This window comes from Prinia subflava, chromosome 27, assembly GCF_021018805.1.
Source record: "Prinia subflava isolate CZ2003 ecotype Zambia chromosome 27, Cam_Psub_1.2, whole genome shotgun sequence".
NCBI classification, from domain to species: Eukaryota; Metazoa; Chordata; class Aves; order Passeriformes; family Cisticolidae; genus Prinia; species Prinia subflava.
Genome location: NC_086273.1, coordinates 2,799,375 through 2,825,305, shown reverse-complemented (window position 1 = coordinate 2,825,305; position 25,931 = coordinate 2,799,375). Strand labels below are relative to the sequence as shown.

Below are 25,931 nucleotides of genomic sequence, written 5' to 3'. Positions count from 1 at the left end.
CTCAGCTCTGCCCTGCACACCCCTCCCAGCACAGGGCACTGCCCAGGGGCATCTCCCTGGCACCACGGCCTTAAGGACAGCTCAGACAAATGAGAGCAATGAGCAAGCCAAGGTGCTGCTGCTGTCTGTAGCTAAATGAGGGTGAGGAGGCACTTTCTGAGGGAGATCTGAGGCACATCTGCTGATCCCCAGGCTGACAGTGCAGGAGTGTCAGTGACACAGACAACCCTGACAGCCCCTTTCCCTTTCCTTCATGAGAAAGCTGAGAGCAGCCCTGGCCATGCAGCACCATCTCCACAGCAGCAGGAATCTGCCCTGATGGGGCTGCCTCCTTCCACCTCCAACTTCTCCCCACAGTCCATGGGAGCTCCCAGGCAGGCTGAGAGCTGCCCCTGGCAGGTGGCAGATGCCCTGGGCCGGCCAAGAGCCCTCAGGGCTGCAGCACCTGCTCTGCACCACAGCCCTGGGCAGCCCTGGCTGCAGCCCCAGCTTCAGCCCCTGCAGCCGTCCCTGGCAGCAGGAGCCGTCCTGCCCTGTCCCTCTGACGGTGCCCAGGGCAGCCCCGCTCTGGAGCACATCCTCCCCCAAAGCAGCAAGGGCAGCAGAGCCATCCTTACAGTCACCTCAGTGCTGTCCTGGCTCAGCTTGAGGAGATCCCTGCAGCCACAGACTTACCCTGTCAGAAGTGGGGAACATTTCTCCAGAAAAAAGCTCAGAATTTTAAAAAGTTGCGAAGATTTCTCTGTGAATAATCTCAGAATTGTTCTTCCTGTTGCTTTAAGCCTCTGTCTGCTTCACTGCTCACAGATGCTTGCAGACCGTTCCCTCAGCCCTGCTGGGCTGGGAGAGGAGCTGCTCCTCAGGAGAAATGTCTTTTTGAAGCTCCTCTTGTTTGCCACAAGCCCAGCCCAGCTCAGCAGCACAGAAAAAGTACAAGGATTTTAATGACCCCCTTGGGGCTTCAGTGTTTCTTACATGAGACTCAGTCCCTGAGAGAGTGTTCAATAAACTTCTCAAGAACTCAAACTAAAATTCAAAGTCCAAATTTTCTTGAAGTTTTAATGGATCCCACTAAGAGACATGACTGAGAAAGTGTCCCCAGTTCCAGTCAGAGCAGAACACTGCAGGCAGTGATGACAGGTGGGGACAAACAAGGCAAAGGTGTCTCTGATGCTGACCAAACCTGGATGTGATTCAGGAATGCAAAGGGCCAAGGCCTGAGCCCCAGCCCCTGCCAAGGCAGATCCTGTCCCTCCCTCCTTGCTCAGGGCTCTTCCCGGGCCACTGGGATGTGGGGATGTGCAATGCCAAGGGCAGCACCATGGGGCGGCCCCTGCCAGGCTGCTGAGCAGGGACAAGGAGGCAATGAGGCCCCAGGCCTGCAAGGGTCACTTGTCCCCTCCTGATGCCTCAGCCCCAGGGCCAGCAGCCATGGCCCAAGTGCTGCAGGAGTTGGCTGTGTCAGGGCCTTTCAGCTGCTGCCCATGCCTGTGCCCTGTGCAGCCCAGGCTGTGCTACGGTGTCCATGGCCTGCGCCTCTGTCCCTGCAGGCTGTTGTCATCCCCCGGCTGCCCCACCTGGCTGGGCCCTTCCTTTGCTGACAGCTCTGCGTCCTGCCTGCCTCTGCCTGGGCACACAGAGCCTTGGGCTGCTCCAGACTCCTGCTGGGGGATGTGTTGCACCACAGCCCTGCCCTGGCAGGGAAATTCCTTTCTCCTCATGTCCCTGTTCAATCCAAGTTCCAGCTGAGGGCTGGAGGGATGGAAAGGATGGCACCACAACTTCCCATGTCCAACCCAGCAGGGATGTGACAGCTCTTTTAACACAATCCCTCCTTGCCAATGTTCTTACTTTGCTGAGGCTTTGCTCTAGCAAAGGAAAACTCCTTTCTCAGGTTACCTTTCCTGCTCAGCCAGACACCTCAAGTTCCTCAGCAGAAGAGAATTCCAGAGTTCACATGGGCTGGCACAGGAGGAGGAGATTTCTCCCTTGACAGCTGCGCCCATTCCAGTTTTTGCATTCAAGCATCTCCTGTCCTTCAGTTTTGGTTTCCACCTGGAAATGCAAGTCCAGGAGCTCTGTTTATGCCCAGCCACAGCAGGTGACACAAGGACAGGGCACTGGCAGTGTGACATTTGCAGGGAGCGCCTTCAGCGAGTGCTGGGGGCTGGAACTCAGTGCAGAAAACACCCGGGGGCCTCCAAGGCACCAAGGCAAAAGGAAGAAAGTTTCAGTTCTTGCCCTGCTAGGGAGAACCAAAATCTCTACTTTTCATCCCAAGGTTCCATTGCCAGGTGTTCTCCAACCCCAAGAGGAGACCCCTGAGGGGCACTGAAATGAGCCCCTCCCTGTGGTGCAGGAGGGTTGGGGGCAGAGGAGGGGCTGCAGGAGCTGGGACACGGCTGAGCTGCAGCTGCCCCAGCGGTGCCTCCGGGCTGGCAGGGCCGTGGTCACTCAGGGTCAGTGGCCGGTCAGTTGTGTTGGCTGGACACGGGTGTGGACACTTCCCTTGGAGCATCTCCAGGGATGGAATGTTGGGGCTGTCCCTGTTGTGTCACACAGACGGGAATGCTGGGGCTGCCCTGCTCCTGCCCCAGCCAACAGCTCTGCCAGCGCCTGCAGGGGACACAAAGGCTGAGCCAAAGGGTGAGAATTGCAGAATGGGCTGAGCTGGGAGGGAGCCACGGGGATCATGGAGTCCAAGCCCTGTCCCTGTCCAGGACAGCCCAACAATCCCAGCCTGTGCATCCCTGGGAGCGGTGTCCAAAGGCTCCTGCAGCTCTGGCAGCTTTGGGGCTGTGACCATTCCCTGGGGAGCCTGGTCAGTGCCTGAGTCCCTGTGGGGGAAGAAGCTTTTGCTGCTCTCCAGCCCTGCCCTGCCCTGGCCCAGCCCCAGCCCTTCCCTCGGGTGCTGTCCCTGCTCCCCCGGGGCAGAGGTCGGAGCTGCCCCCGCGCTGCCCCTCGGGAGGAGCCGCAGCCCCCGGGGAGCTCTGAGCTGCGTCTGCTCTGCTGCAGCTGAACAAACCCAGCGCCCTCAGAGCTCCAGGGAAAGTTCCTGCCCTGGCTCAGGGCTTGGCCAGCGCCACCGGGAGAAAATCAGCTCCCAACTTTTGCCCCACAAGAGGGAGGAGCAGCAATTCTTGGATCAGAGAGTGGAGTGGAATGGCGTGTCACTGGTTGGATGGCACAGCCTGGCACGTCCCGGCTCAGTGGCACTCCCAGAGCCCCTTGGAGATGAGTGTCAACTCCCATGGGGACAGCGCCGGCAGCCGTGGCTTCACCAAGTCCTGAGCGGTGCCTGTGGCCACGGTGCTGATGGAGGTGGAGGCCGTGCTGGGCACGGGGCCCCGTCAGCCCCAGATCTGTGGGGCAGGGGCTGCACCCCCTCCCCAGGGTCCCCTGGCATGGGGTGACCCCTGTCCTCACCTGAGGGTCCTGCTGGAGGCACAGCCCAGGAACAGCCCTGGCAGCCCTGTGGTCATCTCTGAGATGTGAAGGATCAGGCAGACCATGGACTGTGGAGGGAGAGGGTGTGAGGAAAGAGGCAGCGCACCTGGGGGAAAGCAAAACCTCTCTTGAACTCCCTCAACCTGAATCCCACTACCTCGGGAGTGCTGAAGGGCCCAGGGGGACCCTAACAGCCTCCCACTCCACTGCCTCGGGGGTGCCAGAGGGGCTGGTACCTGGTTGGGAGAAGTGATGGTGCCAGAGAGGAGGGGATTATGTGCTTCTCTTGAACAGGAGGCCATGGTCATGGACTCTGGATTTCAGCTCTGGGCTTTAGGTCCTGACTGTGGCTCAGCGTTCCTTGCTCATTCTCATCAGGGGTCCCAGCCCCACTCTCAGTCCCCAGGTGTGCTGCCTCTGTGCCACCTGCTCTTCATCCTGGCTGTGAGGATCTGAGCTGCTTCTTTACCCCCAGCCACCGCTGCATCATCAACAAGTCCTGCAGCCAGGTGGTGATGTCAAGGATCAGGTACAGCCCCAGCCTGGCTCTGATGGCTGATTGGGGTTTGGCTTTCTTGGAGATTCAGCACTGAGACCCCTCTGCTGTCCCCATCAGGTTCTTCTTCCCCAGCTGGTGCAGACTGGGACAGTCCCAACATTTCCAGCTGCTGAACGACCAGGCCAGCCCTGTCCTGAACTATCCCATCACTGATTACCTTTTTTCCGAAGTGAGCCCTGCCAGGCTGCCTCCTCCTTCTCCCCTTCCACCTCTTCCTCCTCCTCCTCCTCCTATTCCAGTGCCCCTCGTTGCCTGGGGGGCGTGGATCCTCTTACCTGACTCACCTGCATCTGATCATGGCCATCCCACAGTGGGCACAGGGTACCCCAGATTGCCCAGATGGGCACTGTGTCACACCCCTGAGACAGCCTGACAGCCCTCAGGACAGCTTGGAACCTGTCAGGGCAGCCTGGTACCCACAGGGACAGCCCAGGATAACTGGGGACAGCCTGGCAGCCACTGCACAGCCTGGCAGCCAAGGGGACACTGGGACACCCACAGGGACAGCCCTGCATTGCTGAGACAGCCTGGCAGCCCCTGCACAGCCTGACATTCCTGGGGACACCCCGCCACACACCTCTGCCTCCTGTCCCAGGCAGCTGCAAGGTGCTGGTGGTGGCTGTGGCACAGGTCTCACCTTGTGGGGACGTGGGTGGCAGCGGTGTCACCCCGGGGTGTCCCCACAGAAGCTGCAGCACTTGTGGGACATCCCCGACATCGCCGACATCAGCACCGAGCAGGCGGCGAGCCGGGGGCGGCCCCGTGGAGAACCGGCTCGGCCCCCTCCCTGTGCTGGGGTGACTTGATGGTGCTTGTATCCCCAATGGTCTGTTCTGGTTGTGCTGGATATTGAGTTCTGCACCTTTCAGACTGGTTCTGAGAGCCAAGGGGGAGAAAGAAGCAGCGCTGAGTTTGTTTGGAGAAACAGCACTCCCTCCTGCACATTGCAGCTCCTGGACGGTGTTCGTCTGAAGCACGGACAGACTGCGGGACAGAGATTGCCTTTGCTTTCAGTCAGTTTGAGCTCGGTGAGGCAGAGAAGTTCCCTGGATTGTTTTTTTTCTTTTTTTCCTGGGACTGTTTAAACTTATCGTGGTCTGAAAAACCCAGAGAGACACCGGGATCTCACACCTGTGTTCCACCGGGGCCTGGACCTCGGCATTTTCCAGCGCTGGTGGAACTGATAAGAGACTGAGGGAGACAAGATACACCCACAGCAAGGACTCTCTCAATGTTACCATCTCTCTTCAGAGCAGCCAGAGGTTTTCTTGTTTCATAATATTCATTCTTTATGCTTGTGGGCACTTTGTTAAATAAATAGTTTTTTCCACTTTTCTCTAAGGAGATTTTTTTTCCGGACCAGTCCTGAGGGGGAGGGGCCGTTTGGGTTTGCTTGTCTAGAGGAACCCCATTCAGAGGTTTCCTCCCAAATTTGCCCTAAACCAGGACAAATACATTTTTATTGGGGCCTACTGTGTGGCTTGAGAAAGTGGAAAAAACTTGTACTGATTGCATTTTGGTTGTACTTTGTGTGGGGATACAGTAATCAGTAGCCATATTGCTGCTTGAATTCATGTCCCTAATGTCCATTCCTGTGCTTCTGTTCCTTAGGCTTTTTTGAGGTTTTAATACCTTTCTGGTCCCTAGCTTTATTTTCTTATCCAGCAATAGCTCCAGTATTGTCCCTAACATGGAGCTTTTACAGTAGGGGAGCACAAATCAGGATAGCTGTCCTCCTGGGCTCAGTGATAATGTTTTATAAAAAGTTTATTAAGGTACTGGAGTTTGTGCCAGCTATATTTGATTGATGGTTTCTTCATCCTAACCTGCTTCTTAGTTCCAGCAGCATGTTTTGGGGATTTATTAGTAATTGCAGCCAGTTTCTTAGAGGAGGAGTAAGGGATGAAGTTTTTCAACCTTGCCTTTCCCTCTTTTGGATGTGTTACATCATTTTTTGAGAATGTTCAGTTTCCCCTGAATGTTCAAGAGACCACCTGCCTGGTATTTCATCTGGTGAGCTTCCTCCATATGGTTTGCAGCTTCTCTAGGGTGAGGGCTGAGATATTAAGAGGGGCTGATGTTGAGGGCCTGACCCAGAAGTAGACCCAGGTGTGGAGAATCCTGAGTGGTGTGGAGAATGGGAGAGAATGGGCCAAACACTGAAGGAATTTTCTGATCCCCAGCTTGGGAATTTTCATGTGAACAAATTCAGAGCCCAGACAATGTGGGTAAATATCTAGAAGAGAACTACCATGATGACTGTAAGGAGAAAAAGCTCATTGCAATGAGCTGGGCCCTGGCATATGCTTATGGCACACTGCTAGATACTGTAGGGCAGCAGACAGAGGCAGGGGGTAGGGAGATAAATCAGCAGCTACCCCAGTCACTCAGGCTGCAGCCAACAGCCCAGCTACTCAGGCTGTAGCTAAACCAGACAGTGAGCCTAAGCCAGCAGCTAAACCAGACAGTGAGCCTAAGACACTGGCAATCACTGTGGGAAACAAGCACACATGCAAAATCTGACAACCAGTGAACGATGACTGAGATGAAGGACCCTCAATGCCTCCTGACAAAAAATCAGAAGCCCAAACAATTGGCACAAGATCAGGAGCCACTACTGAGTCCTTTTCCCTGAAGGACCTTCGTGCCCTAAGGAAGGATTACACTCCATGACCTGATGAATCTATAATTAGTTGGTTAGTCCATCTTTGGGATGCTGCAGGCCAGGCTACAATTCTGGAGGGCACTGAAACGAGGCATTTGGGATCCCTGTCCCAGGATCCCGTTATCGACCAAGGAATGATGAGGGAGGCTCACCCTTGCAGTCTCTGGGAACAGGTCCTGGCAAGTGTGGCACAAAGATATCTGTGTGCAGACCATCTCGAGATGCAGCAAACCCAGTGGAAGACCAGAGAACAAGGGATTCAAGGCTTGAGAGAAATGGCAGGGGCAGAGATTGTCTTCTCAGATGAACTAAACACCAGGAACCCAGACTTGGTACCATGTACACCTGTGATGTGGGGAAAACTTGTACGACTTGGGCCACAAGAACACTCTTCTGCTTTAGCAAGAATGAAGGGGGATGACACGGAGGAGACCGTGCTGGATATGGGGAAGAAGCTCTGAGCATCTGCAGATGCTCTGCATGGCCCAACACATGCAAGAATGGCAGCTGTGGAAACACGTCTGCAGAAATGAGAAGACCAGAGAGAGGAGAACCAAAAGAAACTGAGGGAGGAGATGAAAGAGGACATTCTCCAAATCTCTGCAGTACAGATCAGAGGTTCTGGCACCAAATGCAGATGTTCCCCAGACAGAGAGAGAAGGGGAACCCCATGAGCTGAGCTGTGGTACTTCCTGTGTGATTGTGGAGACAACATGAGGAGATGAGATAGAAAATCTACTGCTGCTCTAGCGCAGTGGGTGTCTGAATTAGAGGACAGCAAGACTCAGAGAGTAAGTTCCAGCATAAAAGGAAGCAGCTCCAGTTAGCCGGGAAAGAAGGATAACCAGGCTTAGAGGGACCCGACCTCTAGCCAGGTAGAGGCTAGGGAAAACTGTGATTTTTAGACTGTGTGGATTCATTGGCCTGGTAGATTAGACCCACAAAAAAATATGAGGCCTTGGTTGACACTGGTGCACAGTGCGCATTAATCCCATCAAGACATGTAGGGACAGAATCTGTTTCTATTGCTTGTATGACAGGGGGATCACAGGATTTTCCTTTGGTGGAAGTTGATGTGAGCCTGACTGGAAATGAGGGGAAGAAACACCCTATTGTTACTGGCTCAGAGGCCTCATGCATTTTGGGCATAGACTTCCTCCAAAATGGGTATTACAAAGACACAAAGGGACTCAAGTGGGTGTTTGGGATAGCAGCTGTAGAGACAGAGGGTGTTAAGCAATTGAACACCTTGCCTGCACTATCAGAGAACCCATCTGCAGCAGGACTCCTGAAGGGGGAAGAGCAACGAGTGCCAATTGCCACTTCAACAGTGCATCCCTGACAGTACAGAACAACTGGAGATGCTGTGATCCCCATTCACAAGATGATCCGAGAGCTGGAGAGCCAAGGGGTGGTCAGCAAAACACCCTCACCCTTCAACAGCCCCCTCTGGCCTGTGCCCAAATCTGACAGAGAATGGAGACTGACTGTGGACTGTGGTGCCTTGAATGAAGTGACTCCACCACTGAGCGCTGCTGTGCCAGACATGTTGGAGCTCCAGTAGGAGCTGGAGTCCAAGGCAGCCAAGTGGTGCTATTGACATTGCCAATCCATTTTTCTCCATTCCTCTGGCTGCAGAATTTTTCCATTCCTCAGGCCTCAGTTTGCCTTCCCATGGAGGGGAATGCAGTACACCTGGAAGCCACTGCCCCTGGGGTGGAAGCACAGTCCCACCACCTGCCATGGACTGACTGAGACTGCACTGGAAAAGGGGGAGGCTCCAGAACATCTGCAGTCCATCAATGACATTGATGGGCACACAACATCCACTTTCCAGTCCCCCTCCCTGCCCTCTTTGCAGACTGGTTCCAGCTCTGCCCTTCCCAAGTGCCCAAGACCCTCTGGGATGGCTCTGCCCTTTCCAAGGGCTTTGAGAGAGGTCCCACAGTGACCCTGCCCAGCCTTCTCAACATCCCTGACACCAAAGGCCTTTTCCATATCCCACAGTTCCAGGACAGTGCCCAGAACAGAGCACAGCCCTGTCCAGGTCCTCAGAGTGGTTCAGAAGGGAGGCAGCTGTGATTTCTCCACACAGAGCCCCACCCCAATGGTCTCTCTGTGCACTCCTTGGCTGCCCTGAGCATTTTCCCTGGATCCTCCCTGCCCTGGATGTTTCTCTCTGTGCAGTCCTAAGCACAGCCCAGTAAAGAATTCAGGTGGTTTCCCAGAGGATGTTACTCTCAGAGTGAAGTGGCCTCAAGGCACTGTTTGTGCCACTGGGATTGTGCCACCCCGAGTGCTGCTGATGGTGTTTGTGCTCCCTGGGCTTCATCTCCCCACACACACACGAGGCACTGCTGAAATCTCCTCAGCACACAGCAAACATGGACTGCTGGCCTGGTGCCTTGGTGTCCCTCCATGCAGGGACAAACAACCTCCTGCAGGTACAGGTGAGATGCCTGTGCTGGCAGTGGTGGTTGCAGGGGCTGGTGTGGGACAATTGCCCTGGGCCACCTTCGCAGGCTGTGCCCAGAACAAAGACACAGCCCAGGCCCTGCTCTGCTGCTCCCTCAGCTCCATGCCAGCAGCTCTGGCTGTGCCAGGACACTGCTGTGTGCCCCCCTGCACACTCCCCCTCTGCCCCAGGCACTGGGCTTTGCTTTGCCAGGCCATTCCTGGAGCACATTGCTGACAGCAGCTCTGGAGGAGAGCAAAGCCTTCCTGGCCTGCCCTCAGGAGATGCCCTTTGCTGCTGCAGCTGCTGTGCTGTGTCCCAGCTGTGTCCCAGCAGTGCCCATGGCCTGTCCCTGCCTGTGGCACAGCAGGGACACGCAGCAGGACAGTGACCAAGCTGCCACAGCCCTGGGGCCTTACAGCCACAGAAGGGCTGGCAAGGAGAGGCTGCAGCTGGGAAGAGCAGCTGTGGCAAGAGGCAGGGCCATTGTCCCTGGCTGTGCTGCTGTGCTGGGAGTCTCTTCCCTGCACCTCTGCTCACAGGCACTGCCCCTGCAGAGACACAGAAGGGCTCAGGAAGCATCTTGGACACACAGGGCACAGCAGGACACTTTATTTTACCTCAATGCACAGTGATCATGGCTCCTCACTGTCTCTGCTTAACACAAGCATGGTGGATGCTGTGTGGGAAATGGATTTGTAGAGAATTCTCAAAGCCTGACAGAAGGCTCACATAGTATCCATTGGTATGCAAATTATGAGATAAAATATGCTGACTTAGAAAGGCCATAGAACAGGAGAGACATTGTTGAGAGAGAAATTGAACTAGAAACAAGTTGCAAATTGCAAATAGACCTTGAAAATATACTGGATTTTTCTGAGAAATAGAACTAAGAAAGATGTATTGTAGTTGGACCCATGTGAGGTATTTGTAGATGACTGGCTTAAAAGCATTAGCAGAATTTTGTGGAAAAGCTGATAGGCCAAAAACCTCTTATAATATATGATTATTAGGAAATAGTTTGGCTTCTGATTATGATGGCATCAGTTGTAACATCTGTACTGTCTCACCCTACCTGTGAGACTTAAAATGGAATAAAGCCTTTTAAAATGCCTCTCAGGTGCCCTGAGACACTGGGACCACTGGGACAGAAAAAGGGATTGTCCAGAAAAAATGATATAGGAATACTGTGACTAATGGCATCACTTTATGGCAAATATATATTAAAAAAAAAAAAGGAAAATTAGAATACACCAAATAGAATAACAAAAAAGATACATGGCACAGAGCAGTATGGGTCTGTAATGAGTTCCGTTCTGAATGCTATGGAGAAACAAAGAGGCACTTCATTGTTTCTGAAAAGCACAGGGTGTTTATATTCTTCAGGGCATCCTCAAGCTCCTGGTTCCTCAGGCTTTAGATGAGGGGTTCAGTGCTGGAGGCAGCAGCGAGTCCAGAAGTGACAGTGGCAGATGCAGGGATGGCCCCAGGCTGGCACAGGTGACCTTGAGGCTCTGCAGGGCCCAGGCCCAGCGGCTGTGCCAGAGTCAGGGCTGAGGTCACACTCTGTGGGCTGGGGCAGAGCCCAGGCACAAATCAGCCCTGGCCCAGCAGCTCTGCAGTGGTGGCCACCAGGCCGGGTGCCCAGGGAGCCTTCTGGCCATGGCCTGCAGGGAGCTGCTGCTGCTGCCAAGGTGCCTTTGGTGTGCCAGGCTCTCCCTGCACAGCTCCCAGCACGGCCCTCTGCCCTTGTGCCCGAGCCCTTCCCTGTCTTGGGGCTGGCCTGGGGCTGTTCCTGCAGCGGGGCCTGGCCTGGCCATGGCACAGCAAAGGCAGTTCCTGCTGCAGCAGGAGGCTCTGCCTGCAATGGGCTCAAACAACCCCAACAAGGCCCTGTTTGCAAAGCCCCCAGGGGAAATGAAGAGCAGGGTCACGCTGCTTTTGGGGTGAATAATGCTGAACCCAGCCTGACTCCTCCATCCCAAAGTTCCACATCCTGAGAGGGAGCTGAAGCTGTGGCAGAGCTGGTCAAATCCCCAGGGAAAGGAACAACCAAGGGACACCACGGAGAGCTTCTGCAGAGCTGCTGAGCTGGCACAGCCTGGGCACATCTGACTGACAGGGCAGCAGTGCAGACTGGAAAAGCCCCGTCCCAAATTTTAACTGCAGCATCTCTTGACATTTCCCTTCTTAGGAAGTGTGTGGAGATTCCTCCCTGGAGTGGGGACATCCCTCAAGGTCACTGCCTGAGGCTGAGCTAAAGAGATTTGCCCATGGTCATTGGTCTGGGGGAATGACACTCATTTCTTCTACTTAATAGTTGGATTTCCTTTAATACAGTTGTTTCAAAATTGCTTCCTAGACCACTATATTTAAACAGATGTTACAGCTTCTACACTGTGGAGTAAATAATTCTGATTAACACTTTTTTCTCTAATCATGATCACAATCAGTCATATCTATATGTATATAAATACTTCTGGTTTGCCATCCTTAATGTTATGGGAAAAAGCTGCACAAAGGTTCAATTCCACCTCTATAATCCTTTACACATAAATCCTTTACAAAGTGTTGGGCTGACATTGGATCCAGGCACTCCCAGGCTCCTCTCACAGAATGAGTTTAGAAAGCCTGGGGCTCCTGCTTTGGGGGAGCTTGGGGGTATAATTGGGGTGTTGGGGCTCCTTTCTGCACCTCGTGACCCAACAGGAGCTTCTCTACTAAGCTGTGCCTGAAGCTGCCACTCTGCCCATGACAGGAACCCCTGTGAGTGTCTGTGACATCCCGGCTCTTTGGCAGCCTGGACACTCCTGGGATGTCCCCTGGAGCCCCTGTGAGTGTCTGTGACATCCCGGCTCTTTGGCAGCCTGGACACTCCTGGGATGTCCCCTGGAGCCCCTGTGAGTGTCTGTGACCTCGCTGTTCTTTAAAAGCACAGGGATGGCACCACTGGACTCCTGACACTGCCTGGGATAAATTGGCTCCTTGGCAGTGTAGAGACACCTCTGTTGTCACTGTGCAGCCCTGTGACTGTCACCTCATGACCCTTAGGAAGATAAAGGACCCCTGGGATGTCACCATGGAGTCCACTATGACTGAGTGTGACCAAACAGATCTTCAGGAACACAGAGACCCCTCAGATGCCACCATGGAGCCCCTGTGCCTGCAAATGAACTCACAGCTCTTTGGCAGCTTAAAACCCCTGGAATCTATTCCATCTGCTCTGCTGAGGATGGATCCTCAGCAACCTGGAGGTTCCCTGATGAAATTTAGTTCTCCAGAGGCTTGTTCATTCTTCAGCTCTTCAGTTCAGGAATTCAGTTCAATAGACTCATTAAAATTTAAAAACACCCTAAACCAGACAAGCCCCTGGGAAAAAAAAATTGAAGTGTTCCATTCTTTTTTGGTTAATTGTACAGATTACAGAAGTGTATTCAAAGAAAATAACCTATATTTTAAAGAATTTAGGGTGGGTTTTTTTCCTATTCACTTTTGTTTTCCTGTTTATAGATTGATATCAGCAATCCCCAATGGATACTGATCCCAAGCTCCTCTAAGTCACTCTGAATAGATCTGAAAATCAAGACCCTTCATGGCTGGCAATCAATCACACTTTGTCCCTACCCCCATCCCACCTTTCCCTCGTCCAGCCCCTTGGACTCAGAGCAGCCTTGTGCAAATCTGAGCTTTCTCCACTCCAGGCTGTGCCTGCAGCTTTCAGCTCCTTGGCACCAACTCCCACCTGCTTTCCTTGCAGGAGGAGCTGCCCGAGACACAGAGGGATGTTCATTTACTGTCAGCCAACAAAACCAAGGGAAGGCACAGCTCCATGAAAAACACAAGTCCAGCCAGAGACACAAATGGAGGGGAAGATCAGGATTTCTTCTCCTGCCAATATAGAATTCCAGTAATTTCCTGGTGTCTGCTGGTGGGAAAACTTTGACATTTCTTCAAAGTGCTCAAATGACCCAGCTAATGAAGATGTGCTCTTGCACCTCGCAAGCTGCAGGTCCCCTACAGCCCTGCAGGGCTCCTGTCCCATCTGCTCTGCCCCAGTCTAAAACAGGGACCAGCACTGTCCCTGGATCAGCAGAGAGCTGAATTGGAAAGGACCTCAGCAAGTCAGCAGCCCAGGCTGTCAGAAACTGGGTCAGACCAAGTGGTTCAAGGCTGGATTTGGTGTGGATTGGAAAATCCCAAAGGACAGGGAGGAGGCAGCATCTCAGCACCTGGCTGAGCCCATGGGAACAAAGGTTTCCTCCTGTCCTGGCTGAACCTCCCCTCTCTCACCCCATCCTCATTGTCTTTTGTCTCCCACCAGGCCCCCGGTGAAGAGCCTGGCTCTGTGTTCTCCATCCCCTCCTGGGTGGCACTGCCAGGCTGGCATGAGGAGCCCCTCAGCCTTCCCTGCTCGGGGCTGGACAAGCCCAGCTCCCTCAGCCTCTGCTCACAGCCAAAGGGCTCCAGCCCCACCTTGGAGCCCTTCCCTGGCCCTGCTGCAGCTGCCAGACATCTTTCCTGCCCTGGGGAACCCAAGCCAGGCCACAGGGCCCTGGATAATGCAGGTCCTTGATGTCCTGGTGACACAGCCCAGCCCCTTGTGCCCGTGTCAGGCTCTGGGGTGGATCCTGTGGAACATCCTTTGGTGGAGTCTGTGGCTCCAGGAGCACCGGGGGGATACCGGGGGACAGGGGAGCCCGCTGGGTATGAACAGCATTGGACTTGTCTGGGGGGAACTGTGAGGGGGGCTGGGGCAGAGTGACCAACCCAGTGACCTCACACAGCCCCTCTGGGATGTCACACTGCCCCCTGTGATGTCACAACCAACTCTGTGATGTCATAGTCTGCTGTATGATGTCAGACCTCTGTCCTGTGATGTCACAGAGATGGCCTATGATGTAAAAGCATCTCATTGTCCTCACATAACCCACTCTGTGATGTCGTAGCCCACTCTGTGGCCTCATGTCACCAGATATTAAATGGTCTGCACCTGGTGAGCTCACACAATGTTTGTTCTCCAAAACCACTGGCCCATGGAAACCACACAGTGCCCATTGTGTAAGAAGGGGAACTGGAAGTTCACCAGCCTCAGTGTCCTGCCAGCTCAGCCAGGCCAACTGGAACATTGGGGTCTGTGACCACCAGGGACCACCAGAGAGACCCCCAGGACAGAAGAGTGCAGTGTAAAGGGGAGGGGAAATATGGTAATGATTTCAGAGAAAATTATTATCACATGTATGTTTAGTGCAGGACAATCAATGAACATGTATCCAAAATACAGAATATAAACAGAAACTTTCCTCTACTCAGTACTCATGGCTTTGGGAGGAGCTATCCCCCTGTGCATCTAGCCAAATAAAAAATGCTGCTTCTTAATGCTACATTGGTGTTAAGGAGTTTTTAATTTTACCAATTTTTTGGTAACACTCCCATAGCCAAGGAAAGCTCTGTCTGCTGCTGTTCACAAATAGAGAAGGGCTGGTGGGCGATTTGGTGGTCAGTGGCTGCCTGGGTCCAGTGACCATGAAATAATCAAGTTTGCAATATTCTGTGAAAGAAGGAGGGATATTAACAAAACTTCTACACTGCAGTTTTGGAGGGCAGATTTCAGCCTATTCAGGTATTGGATCAGGTACTTGTGGCCGAGTTTCTCAGGTATCGTGGGCATGATATGCTCACAGATACCATTTGAGCTATTCCAAACTAGGCTAAACTAGGCCTCAGGCCTGGGTCTAGTAGGCCGCAAAACGTTCAGCATACGTAGTAGCAGATAAACTTATCTGCTACTAGGAATGTGTTAAAGTACGCACGCTCGCAGCATAGAGGTAATGGCACTAAATCTCCGTAGCTACCTTAACCCTAGATTGCTTACATACTTCTGTATGTTCACCGCCTATCACAGTGCACCTGCTAACTGTAAACTATTCGTGCTGTACTTAACCGGCCATCTCGCGGAATAAAGCGGAGTTCGTGCTAGAAACCCTACTAGTTAGTCTCACGTTACTCTAGTCCCCGGTCTTACCAGAGCTCAGCTACAGGTACTGACTGTCTTACAGGAAATAGCCCTTATAATAAAGTGGTCCTGCAAGGATGGACACACTTCAAGGAAGTAATTTTAAGGGAGAAGGAGCAGTGTATCCCATTGCGCCAAAAGATGAGCCAGAGAAGAAAATTACTGCTGTGGCGGCCCATGAAATTTTGTGGGATCTCAAAGAAAAAAAAGAGGGTGCATCAACATTGGACAGATGGTCAGATAACTCTGGAAGAGTTCAGCAATGTTTTTAGGTGATGCAGAAAGAAAAGCAGAGAGGTGAAAGTCCAGCCTGAGCTTAACCTGGCAACTTCTGTTAAAAATAATAGAAAATATTTCTACAAACAAGTTTATAGCAAAAGGTTAGATACGGAGAACTTCTACTCTTTATTGGACGCAGAGGGGAAAAGAGTAACTAATGATGAGGAGAAGGCTGAGGTAGTTTCCCCTTTGTTTCCCTCAGTTTTTAACAATAACAGAGGATGTCCTCAGGACAAGTGTTCTCCTGAGCTGGTAGATGGGCAGAGGGAGCAGCAGAGCCCCCTGCAATCCAGCAGGAAGCAGCTGGGGACCTGCTGAGCCACTCAGATGCTCACAGGTGTCTCTGGGACCAGATGGCATCCATGCTAGGGCCATGAGGGAGCTGCTGGATGAGCTCCCCAAGATGCTCTCCATCATTTCTCCTCAGTCCTGGCTCAGCAGGGAGGGCCCAGAGGACTGGAGGTGCCAATGGGAGCCCATCCCCAAGAAGGGCTGCAAGGAGGATGTGGGGAACTGCAGGCCTGTCAGCCTGCCCTGGGTGCCCAGCAAGGTGATGGAACAGATCCCCTTGAGAGCCACCCCAGGGCACCCCCAGGATGGCCCAGGGATCAGAGGCAGCCAGCGGGGATTGCAATATCTGCACTGAGGATCTGCAGGAGGGGATTGAGTCCAGCATCAGCAAATTTGCAGGGGACACCAAGCTGGGTGTGAGTGTGGATGTGCTGGAGGGTAGGAGGGCTGTGCACAGGGCCCTGCACAGGCTGGATCCAGGGCCCAAATCCAACAGGGTGACCTTGGACAAGACCAAGGGCCGGGTCCTGCACTTTGGCCACAACAAGCCCTGCAGGGCTCCAGGCTGGGGACAGAGTGGCTGGACAGTGGGCAGGCAGAAAGGGACGTGGGGCAGTGCTGGACAGCAGGCTGGACATGAGGCAGCAGTGTGGGCAGGTGGGCAAGAAGGCCAATGGCTCCTGGCCTGGATCAGGAATGGTGTGGGCAGCAGGAGCAGGGCAGGGATTCTTCCCCTGTGCTGGGCACTGGTGAGGCTGCACCTCGAGTGCTGTGTCCAGTTCTGGGCGCCCAGTTTAGGAAGGACATGGAGGGGCTGGAGTGTGTCCAGAGAAGGGCAACAAGGCTGGTGAGGGGTCTGGAACACAAGTGCTGTGAGGAGAGGCTGAGGGAGCTGGGGTTGTTTATTCTGGAGAAGAGAAGGCTCAGGGAAGACCTCATCACTGTCTACCTCTCCCTGACAGGAGGGTGCAGCCAGGAGTGGGTTGGGCTCTTCTCCCAGGGATTAGGGCTCTTCTCCCAGCTTTAAGATACACCAGGGGACGTTTAGGCTGGACATTATAAAGCATGTTTAGCAAAAAGGGGGTGATTGGGTACTGGAAGGGGCTGCACAGGGAGGTGCTGGAGTCACTGTCCCTGAAGGTGTTTAAGGAAAGACTGGATGTGGCACTTGGTGCCATGGTCTGGGTGAGAAGGAGGTGTTTAGTCACAGGTGTGACTTGCTGATCTCCAAAGGTTTTTCCAACCTGTTTAGTTCTGTGATTCTGTGATGACTGTGACACTGCAGGGCCCCAGGGAAGCCAGGGGCCATTGTGACACTGCAGGGCCTTGTGGAACTAAGAGGATCCCAGTGACACTGCGTACTGAGGGCACCACAGAACAAATATCCCATTGTGACACTGTGGGGCTAAGTGGAACTACGAGGATCCCAGTGACACTGCGTACTGAGGGCACCACAGAACAAATATCCCATTGTGACACTGTGGGGCTAAGTGGAAGCGAGGAGTCCATTGTGACACTCTGCATCCTCGTAGAACCATGGAGGCCACAGTGACACTGCAGGGCCTTGTTGAACGATGGGGCCATTGTGCCACTGTGGAACCAAGGAGACCCTGGTGAGACCCTGGGGCCCAATGGAACCAAGGGGCCATTGTGACACTGCAGGGGCTCGTGGAACTGAGGGAACAATTGTGACACTGTGGTGCCCTGTGGACCCAAGGGTCCCTGATGACACTGCAGGATCTTGTGTAAGCAGGGCTCCATTGTGACACTGAGCACCAGGGAATCCACTGGGGCACTCCGGGGCCTCTTGGAACCAAGGGACCACTGTGACACTGCAGGGCCTTGTGGAACCATGGAGGCCATTGAGGCAGAGCAGGAGCTCCTGTAATGATGGGGCCATTGTGACACTGCAGGGCCCCATGGAACCAAAGGGCCAGAGTTCCTCTGCAGAGACCCCTAGGATGAAGGAAACCGTTGGGACACCGGGGTGCCCCTGGGGACTAAGAGGCCATGGTGACACTGTGGAACAAAGGAGATCATTGCTGAACTGCCACACCTTATGGAACCAAGGATCCACTGTGACACTGCAGGGCCTCGGGAGACCAAGGATCTAAGAGACTATGTGACACAAAGGGGTCTCATGGAACAAAAGGGATATTGTGACACTGAGAGGCCTCATGGAACCAAGAAGACCATTGTGACACTTTGGAGCCTCAAGGAACCAAGGGACCATTTGAACACTGCAGCGCCAAGGAGACCATTGTTACACTGAGGGGCCTCATGGAACCATAGAATTCATTGTATCACTGAGGGCCCTCATGAACCCAAGTGTCTTTTGTGATACTGTGGAACCAAGGGGCCATTGTGGCACTCCAGGGCCTCATGGAACCATGGAGAGCATTGTGGCACTGCAAGGGCTCATGGAGTCACAGAACCCTTGTGACAGAGGGGAGGCAAATGGAACCAAGTGGTCCATTGTGACATTGCAGAGCCTCAGGGAACTAAGGGGCCATTACAACACTTCAGGACCTCGAGAAAGCAAAATAATCCTTGTGGCTCTGTGGGCTCTTGTATAACCAAGAGCCAGTGTGGCACTGCAGGGCCTCATGAAACCAAGGGCCATTTAAAAACTGCAAAGCCAGGTAGACCACTGGGTCACCCTGGGGCGTGATTGAACTGATGAGAATATTGTGACACAGTAAAACCTTAGGGAAACAAGGATCCAGTGTGACACTTTGGGGTCTCATGTAACCAGAAGTCCAATTGTGACACTGCAGAGCCAAGGACATCATTATGACATTACAGGGTCTTATGGAACCAAGGGGCCATTGTGACACGATGGGGCATCATGGAACCAAGGGGCTGTTGTGTCACTTTGGAGCCCCGTGGAACCAAGGCAACCACTGTGACATGATGGGGGCTCATGGAACCAAAGGGCCGTTGTGACACTGTTGGACTCCATGGACGCGAGGGTCCATTGTGAAACTGCTATGAAAAATCAGAAAAAATAAAAGAAACGGCTTAAGACCAAGGGAGCAGGAAGAAGCAGCATTCTTTATTCAGCCAGGTGCACAAGGGGGAATAGCTCCTCCCAAAGGTGTGCATGCTGAGTTCAGGAAAGTTCCTGCTTACAGACTGTATTTTACATACATAATCAGTGATTGCCACAGAACACACATACAAAGGATAATCATTTCCCTGAAATTGTTACCATGTTTTCCCTCCCCTTCACAGTTGTGTTCTTCATTCCTGGGGGTCTCTTTGGTGGTCCCTGGTGGTTGGTGATGCCAGAGTCCTGACTGCACAATGGACTGTAAAAAGTTGGCACAACTGGAGCTGGTTGCTTTCCATTCTCCTTCTTACACGAGGGGCATTGTGCAGTTCCATGAACCAGTGGGTTTTGAAGAACAAGCATCATCAGGTAGAGATGGTTTTTCATCTGGTAACATCCCCCACTTTGAGGCTTGTGAAGCTTCTCTTCCCTTCAAGCCTTCCTAAGCCTCACATTGGTGTCTTCTGGATTTCAGTCTCCCTCCCATCCCACAGCAGCCCTGCCTTTCCCTCCTCCAGCCTTGGTCTCCAGCAGAGCCATGGAGGCTCTTTGGGCTCTGGACTTTTCCTGCAGCCCCCCAGGGCAGCGGAGCTGTTCCTTTGGCACAGCCAGCCCTGCCCAGCGCAGGCAATGCCCAGCAATTCCCTGTCTGTGCCTGGCCTTGCTGCCAGCACCAGCAGCGGCTGCGGGGCCCCTTTGTGCCGCGCTGGCCCGGCCGTGGTGCCACAGCCCCTGTGCAGGCCCAGGGCAGGACAGGAGCCCTGCGGGTGGGAACGGCCCCTGTGCCGGGGTGCCACAGCAGCCCTGGGGCTCTGTGCCCCACGGCCTCCCTGCTGGGCAGCCTCTGCCAGCTCCTGCACAGCCCAGAGCACCTTTGGGCCTGCACACACAGCCCTGCCCCGGGCTCTGCCGGGCTCTGGGCCAGCAGAGAGGCCGGGCAGGGCTGGCCATGGCCGGGAACAGGCCCTGAGCCCCACAGGACGATGGAGCTGGGGCACCATGACAGCGATTCCTGGTCTATGCTGCACAGATAATTTGGCGTAACAGACACCAACTCGACCAGCCTAGCCCATTCAATGCCTTCCACAGGCACTGGCCCTGCCCCACAAGCCCTGGGCTGAGTCCTGCCCCTGCACGCTCACACAGGCTGAGATGGACACTGATGGTTTCTTTGCATTTTATAGCTCTGCTTCTGTCTCTCTGGCAATTCTGTCTTCAAAGAGCTCCCCAAGGAAAAGATGCATTGAGTCATGGAACAACAGAAGTTGGAAGAGCCCCCTGAGCCCCCTTGGCCTGCGTGCAGCTGGGATGGAGTTCCCTTTGCCCAGAGCAGCCCCTGTCCTGCTGTGCTTGGCTCTCGTGGCTGCAGCAGGGTGCTGTAGCTAGTCTATTAGCAAGACAAAATAAATCTGGTCATAAGAAATCCAATTCGGCTGGCCTGGCTTGTTCTAGAGGCAAGTGCCTGGGTGAACAATAGAAGTCATACAGACACCTCCACCAATCATAGCCAGTCCAGAGAGCAGACATATGGCTAGTCAAGGAGCTGGGCAGGGCTAAGACCCAGACCAATGAGTGTCTAGAACCGGGAGTGTTGAACTTCCTATATAAGGGAGTTCCAAACAATAAAACAGGCTGCTTGTCTCATGATCAAGAGGTGTCGAGTCATGATTTCTGTCTCCCTATAATGACTGTTCACGTTACAGCAGGGTTGGTCCAAGCCCAAGGCTTTGACTGTCCTTGTCACAGTGCTCGCCCCACATAAGGCATCTCTGCAACCCTCCCAACCATTGGGCTGGGGATGGGCAAGTGTTCCTGGGGACACAGGGGTGGGACAGATGGGCTAGACTGACCCAAGGGATCTTCCAATTCGTGTGATGTCATGATCAGCAGGGGAATGAGAGGGACAGGAAGTTCTCTGGATTTTCTGTGTTAATGCATTTGTCTCCCAAAGCAACCACTACATGTACTGAATTCTTGTCTCCTTGTGGTCTTCCTTGCTCCTGCATTTGGCCTTTGCTTTTAAGTCCCTGCAACATTATTCAGCCCCTCACAAGGGCACAGCAGCAGCCACAGCTCACACAGGACTCAGCCCCAGCCATGGGCAAGGGGCCTGGCCAAAGGAAAAGGAGGCTCCCTGTGTGCCCTGCTCTCCTCTGCAGGAGATGCTGAGAGCTCTGCAGCCCCTGCTGCCATCCCATCTGCCCAGGCCAGCACAAGAGCCCCGGCCTTGTGGCCCTCAGGAGCTGCTCCTGCTGCAGGCCCAGGGCCCATCCCAAAGCTGTGGCAGTCAGAAAGCTGTGCCCATTTCTGGTCATTCCTGTTTGGATGAAGATAGTAGAAAAATTTAAACAAGTGGTTGCAGGTTCATTTATTTCACGTAAATACAACGTGAGTCTCCTGGCTTACACAATGTCTCTTGATCACAAAAGAAGGAAGGATAATTTGGTTGAAGGGCATGATTAATAGCATTTCTTTTAATGTAACAAAACAGAAGCAGAAAAAATTGAAAATATATATAAGGGCAGACTTGGCCTTTCATGGTGTGCACTGGGAGCTGCTGACAGAGGAAAGCAGGCTCTGTGGATTCCTTTGGTGGGTTCCCTCTGCTGGAGTCCATGTGCCTACCAAGCCACTCTAGCACTCCCCTCCTTGGCTGGACAGGGGAGAGAAAATACTATGGAAGACAACTTGTATGTTTAGATAAAGGAAATTTCTATAGAAAAAAAACAAAACAAAACAAAACACAAAGTTTTACATGCACTGGTTACGAGAATAAAACCCCAAAATTTTATTCTCTACTTCCCATCAGCAAGTGATATTCAGCCACTTCCCAGGAAGCAGGACTTCATCAGGAGGAGTGGTTGATCAAGAAGAAAGACACTGTAAATAGGGAATGCCCCCTATTCCTCCTCCTTCCTTAGATTTTTTACAGGAACTAATGTCATACGGTCTGGAATATCCCTTTGGTTATTTTGGGTCACTGGCATGGCTGTGTCCCTCCCCAGGACCTTACCCACTCGCAGCCCCTGGATGGAGAGGGGATGCTGAGACACAACACTGATGCTGTGCCAGGCCTGCACAGCAGGAGCCAAACCAGGGGTGTGTTTCCAGCTCCTTTCTGTCTCCCAATGCAAAGCACTGGGACGGCTGTTATGGGAAAATGGAAAGCATGAAAAGCATCCAGTCATGGCTTTTCTGAGAGATTCCTTGAGTTCCTGGTTCCTCAGGCTGTAGATGAAGGGGTTCAGGGCAGGAGGCACCACCGAGTAGAGAACTGAAACCACAAAGTCCATTGCTGGGGAGGAGATGGAGGGGGGCTTCAGGTAGACAAATGTGTCAGTGCTGAGGAACAGGGAGACCACAGCCAGGTGAGGGAGGCAGGTGGAAAAGGCTTTGTGCCTTCCCTGCTCAGTGGGGATCCTCAGCACAGCCCTGAAGATCTGCTCATAGGAGAAAACAATGAACACAAAGCACCCAGAAGCTAAACAGAAAGTGACAACGAGAAGCCCAAGTTCCCTGAGGTAGGATTTGGAGCAGGAGAGCTTGAGGATGTGTGGGATTTCACAGAAGAACTGGTCCACAGCATTCCCCTGGCATAGAGGCAGGGAAAATGTATTGGCTGTGTGAAGCAGAGCATTGAGAAAGGCACTGGCCCAGGCAGCTGCTGCCATGTGGGCACAAGCTCTGCTGCCCAGGAGGGTCCCGTAGTGCAGGGGTTTGCAGATGGACACATAGCGGTCGTAGCACATCACGGTGAGAAAGGCAAATTCTGATGCAATGAAAAAAGCAAAGAAAAACACCTGTGCAGCACATCCTTCATAGGAGATGTTCCTGGTGTCCCAGAGGGAATTGTGCATGGCTTTGGGGACAGTGGTGCAGATGGAGCCCAGGTCGCTGAGGGCCAGGTTGAGCAGGAAGAAGAACATGGGGCTGTGCAGGAGGTGGCCGCAGGCTACGGCGCTGATGATGAGGCCGTTGGCCAGGAGGGCAGCCAGGGAGATGGCCAGGAAGAGGCAGAAGTGCAGGAGCTGCAGCTGCCGCGTGTGTGCCAATGGCAGCAGGAGGAAGTGGCTGATGGAGCTGCTGTTGGACATTTCCTCACTCTGGCCATGGGGAGCTGTTCATGGAGAAATGGTCAGTGACAGGTTAGGACAATTTTCTTTCAACAAAATTTTCCCACAGACCCTTCTACTGCAACAGACTGCTCCCGTTTGATTTTCTAGGAGATTTTCCTTCAGCTCCAAGTGAGGTGCCCTGGTTGGTGCTGGCTTAGTGGGACTTCAGGTTCAGGGCACCTACACACAGGGTTTTTATAATTCAGTCTTGCTGTGAACAAGTGAGAGGGGGACAGGGACCTGTCCTCATGTTCCACTTTGAAACACCATTAACACAGAAGGCCTTGTCAGCATCTGCACTCCTGCTGCCAGAGAACAGGAATGGTAAAGTCAGATTAAATGTTCTAGAGCTTTTACAGCTTTTCTTCATCTCCTCTGTGTCTGTTTTTGGATGTCAGAAACTCTCTACATCTGCTGCTGACCTCAGGGAGAACAGAGCGAGGTCCCTGAGGCAAGGTGGTGACTAGAGAGCAGAAAGAGGAGGTCTGTCACCCTGTGCTGTTCCAGGATTCTCTGGGTTTCACCTTTCCCAGACACAGGATGATCACCTTCCCATGTTTCCTTTAAAAACCATCCTGACACTGCTGAGAGCAAATGGATCCACCTCAGTCCACCAAATGTTCATCCTCTTCTCAAGGGCTCAGCCCCACATTTGTACCCAAGGACACGCGGGGCTCATTCCCCCAACCCAACAGCATTTTCTCCATCACAGAACTTCTGTGTCTCACTGTGGGGCTTTCAGATAACACAAAGATGCTACAGGAAAGGTTTACATCCTGGAGGGAAGCTCCCAGCTTGGAAGGAAATCTCAGGGAGACTTCCAAGTGTCCTAATGATGGCATTGGACTGATGGAGATGGAGCTCCTTCCCTGGCTGCATTGACAGCAGTGCCCACAGCCAGGCACTGGGGACAGCGTCACCCTGGGCCAGCTGTGCCCCCTCCCAGAGCCCCCCAGTGCCGGGCAGCTACTCCCAGCCCTGTGCTCTGCAGAGGGAACTGGGCCCGGGGCTGCAGAGCTGCCCCACGGCTCTGCTGCAGCTCTGCCTGCACAGGAGGGGCTTCACACCTTGGACCCCAGCCCTGAGGGCAGAGGCTTGGCTGGGGGACAGGAGGGAGGGGGTTTGTTCAGAGTGAGGGGCTGCACTGGAGCAGCTCCTATGGAGATCTCTAAACTCTCCCTGCCACAACATTTCTGGGTTTTGTTTTCTCTCATTGCCTGACCTTCTCTCTGCTTCCTGGAGCTTTTCCCCCTGGAGGTGTTTCCCTGTGCCTGATCTCTCCCTGCCAGCACTCACAGACCCCAGATCTCTGGGCACTCTCCATGGCCCTACAGAATCCTGCCTGTTTGCGGGGCACTGGCTGGGGGAAGGTTCTGTTTGCAGCTTGGAGAAAGGACAGGTCAGACTCACCCTGATGGCTCCAGCAAAGGTGACGCTGGTGCTGTCTTTGGGCTGAGGAGATGCTGAAAGCACTTTAGGAAACTCCTGCATAGCACTGGAGGTACAGTTCAGATGCTTATAGACCTTAAACATGCAGAAGATGTGTTTTATTTATCCCTCCCAATCCAAAGGAGTAACAAATTAAAAATAAAAAACAATCAAAAAACCAAAAAACAAAAAACCCCACAAAAAACCAAAAAACAAAAAAAACACACCTCAGTAAATTTTATCTTTAAAAAATTATTGTCTTAGAAATATTCCTAGAGATAACGAAAGCCCTGATCTTGTCCTCCTGCTTACAGCAGAGATAGTCTGAGTTGTACTTACAGAATCCAGAGTCAGTGGGATGTTCCAGCTGGAGGAGATCTCTGCAGGAGCTGCAGCTGCACTGTCCTGCAGCCAGAGGCTTCCAGTGTCAAGGGCTGGGAATGATTCTCCCCCAGTCACTTCTCAGCATCTTCCCAGCCCTGACTGATTGAAGCTCTCTGTGCCTCTGTGCTGTGCCCAGAGTGGCTGCAGGCAGTGCCCTCAGCCCTTCTGGGCTGGGAGAGGAGCTGCTCCTCAGGAGAAATGTCTTTTTAAAGCTTTTCTTGGTTGCCAGGAGCTGCCTCTGTGCAAGGAGCCCAGCCCAGCTCAGCAGCACAGACACAGCACAAGGACTTTAATGAGCCTCTTGAGGTTTGGTGTTGTTTACATGAGACTCAGTCCCTGAGAGAATGTTCAGAAAACATTTCAAGAACTCAAAATTGAATTAAAATACTGAAGTTTCTTGACGTTTAATTGGTCCCACTAAGAGACAAGACTGAGAAAGTGTCTCCAAGTTCTAGTAGGAGCAGAACACTGCAGGAAGTGATGACAGGTGGGGACAAACAAGGCAAAGGTGTCTCTGATGGTAAACAAACCTGGTTGTCTTTCAGGAATGCAAAGGGCCAAGGCCTGAGCCCCAGCCCCTGCCAAGGCAGATCCTGTCCCTCCCTCCTTGCTCAGGGCTCTTCCCAGGCCACTGGGATGTGGGGATGTGCAATGCCAAGGGCAGCACCATGGGGCGGCCCCTGCCAGGCTGCTGAGCAGGGACAAGGAGGCAATGAGGCCCCAGGCCTGCAAGGGTCACTTGTCCCCTCCTGATGCCTCAGGCCCAGGGCCAGCAGCCATGGCCCAAGTGCTGCAGGAGTTGGCTGTGTCAGGGCCTTTCAGCTGCTGCCCATGCCTGTGCCCTGTGCAGCCCAGGCTGTGCTACGGTGTCCATGCCCTGCGCCTCTGTCCCTGCAGGCTGTCGTCATCCCCCGGCTGCCCCACCTGGCTGGGCCCTTCCTTTGCTGACAGCTCTGCGTCCTGCTTGCCTCTGCCTGGGCACACAGAGCCTTGGGCTGCTCCAGACTCCTGCTGGGGGATGTGTTGCACCACAGCCCTGCCCTGGCAGGGAAATTCCTTTCTCCTTGTGTCCGGTCTGGGCCTCCCCAGCTGCCCTTTGCGTTTATTATTTTTTCTCTGGATGATTTCCACTAGGTGAAAAGGATCCACCATCTCTGAAACCACTCTTTAAACACTCTCAAGGCTCTCCTCCACTATCATCAGCCTCCAACCCAAGGAGCACAGAGCTCCATTGTTCCTATAA

The 25,931-nt window shown here is 53.3% G+C and overlaps 2 protein-coding genes across 3 annotated transcripts in view; both read right to left on the bottom strand.

Annotated features, from left to right (window-relative positions):
• LOC134562336 (zinc finger protein 664-like) overlaps positions 1–25,931 on the bottom strand; it is a 455,591-nt gene that overhangs the window by 10,290 nt on the left and 419,370 nt on the right.
• Positions 20,575–24,925, bottom strand: LOC134562411 (olfactory receptor 14C36-like). Of its 2 annotated transcripts, XM_063419803.1 has the most exons (3): positions 24,644–24,925; positions 24,287–24,400; positions 20,575–22,878 (listed from the first exon to the last, which is right to left on the bottom strand). In XM_063419803.1, exon 3 carries the CDS (start codon positions 22,853–22,855, stop codon positions 21,662–21,664), a length of 1,194 nt encoding a protein of 397 aa, XP_063275873.1. In that variant the 5' UTR covers positions 22,856–22,878; positions 24,287–24,400; positions 24,644–24,925; the 3' UTR covers positions 20,575–21,661. The 2 variants fall into 2 exon arrangements, with proteins under 2 accessions (XP_063275873.1, XP_063275872.1); XM_063419802.1 differs by lacking the exon at positions 24,287–24,400 and having other exon boundaries at positions 20,577–22,878.

Coding starts and splice junctions, on each gene's coding strand:
- LOC134562411 (XM_063419803.1), bottom strand. CDS start 22,855: ATGTCCAACAGCAGCTCCATCAGCCACTTCCTCCTGCTGCCATTGGCA.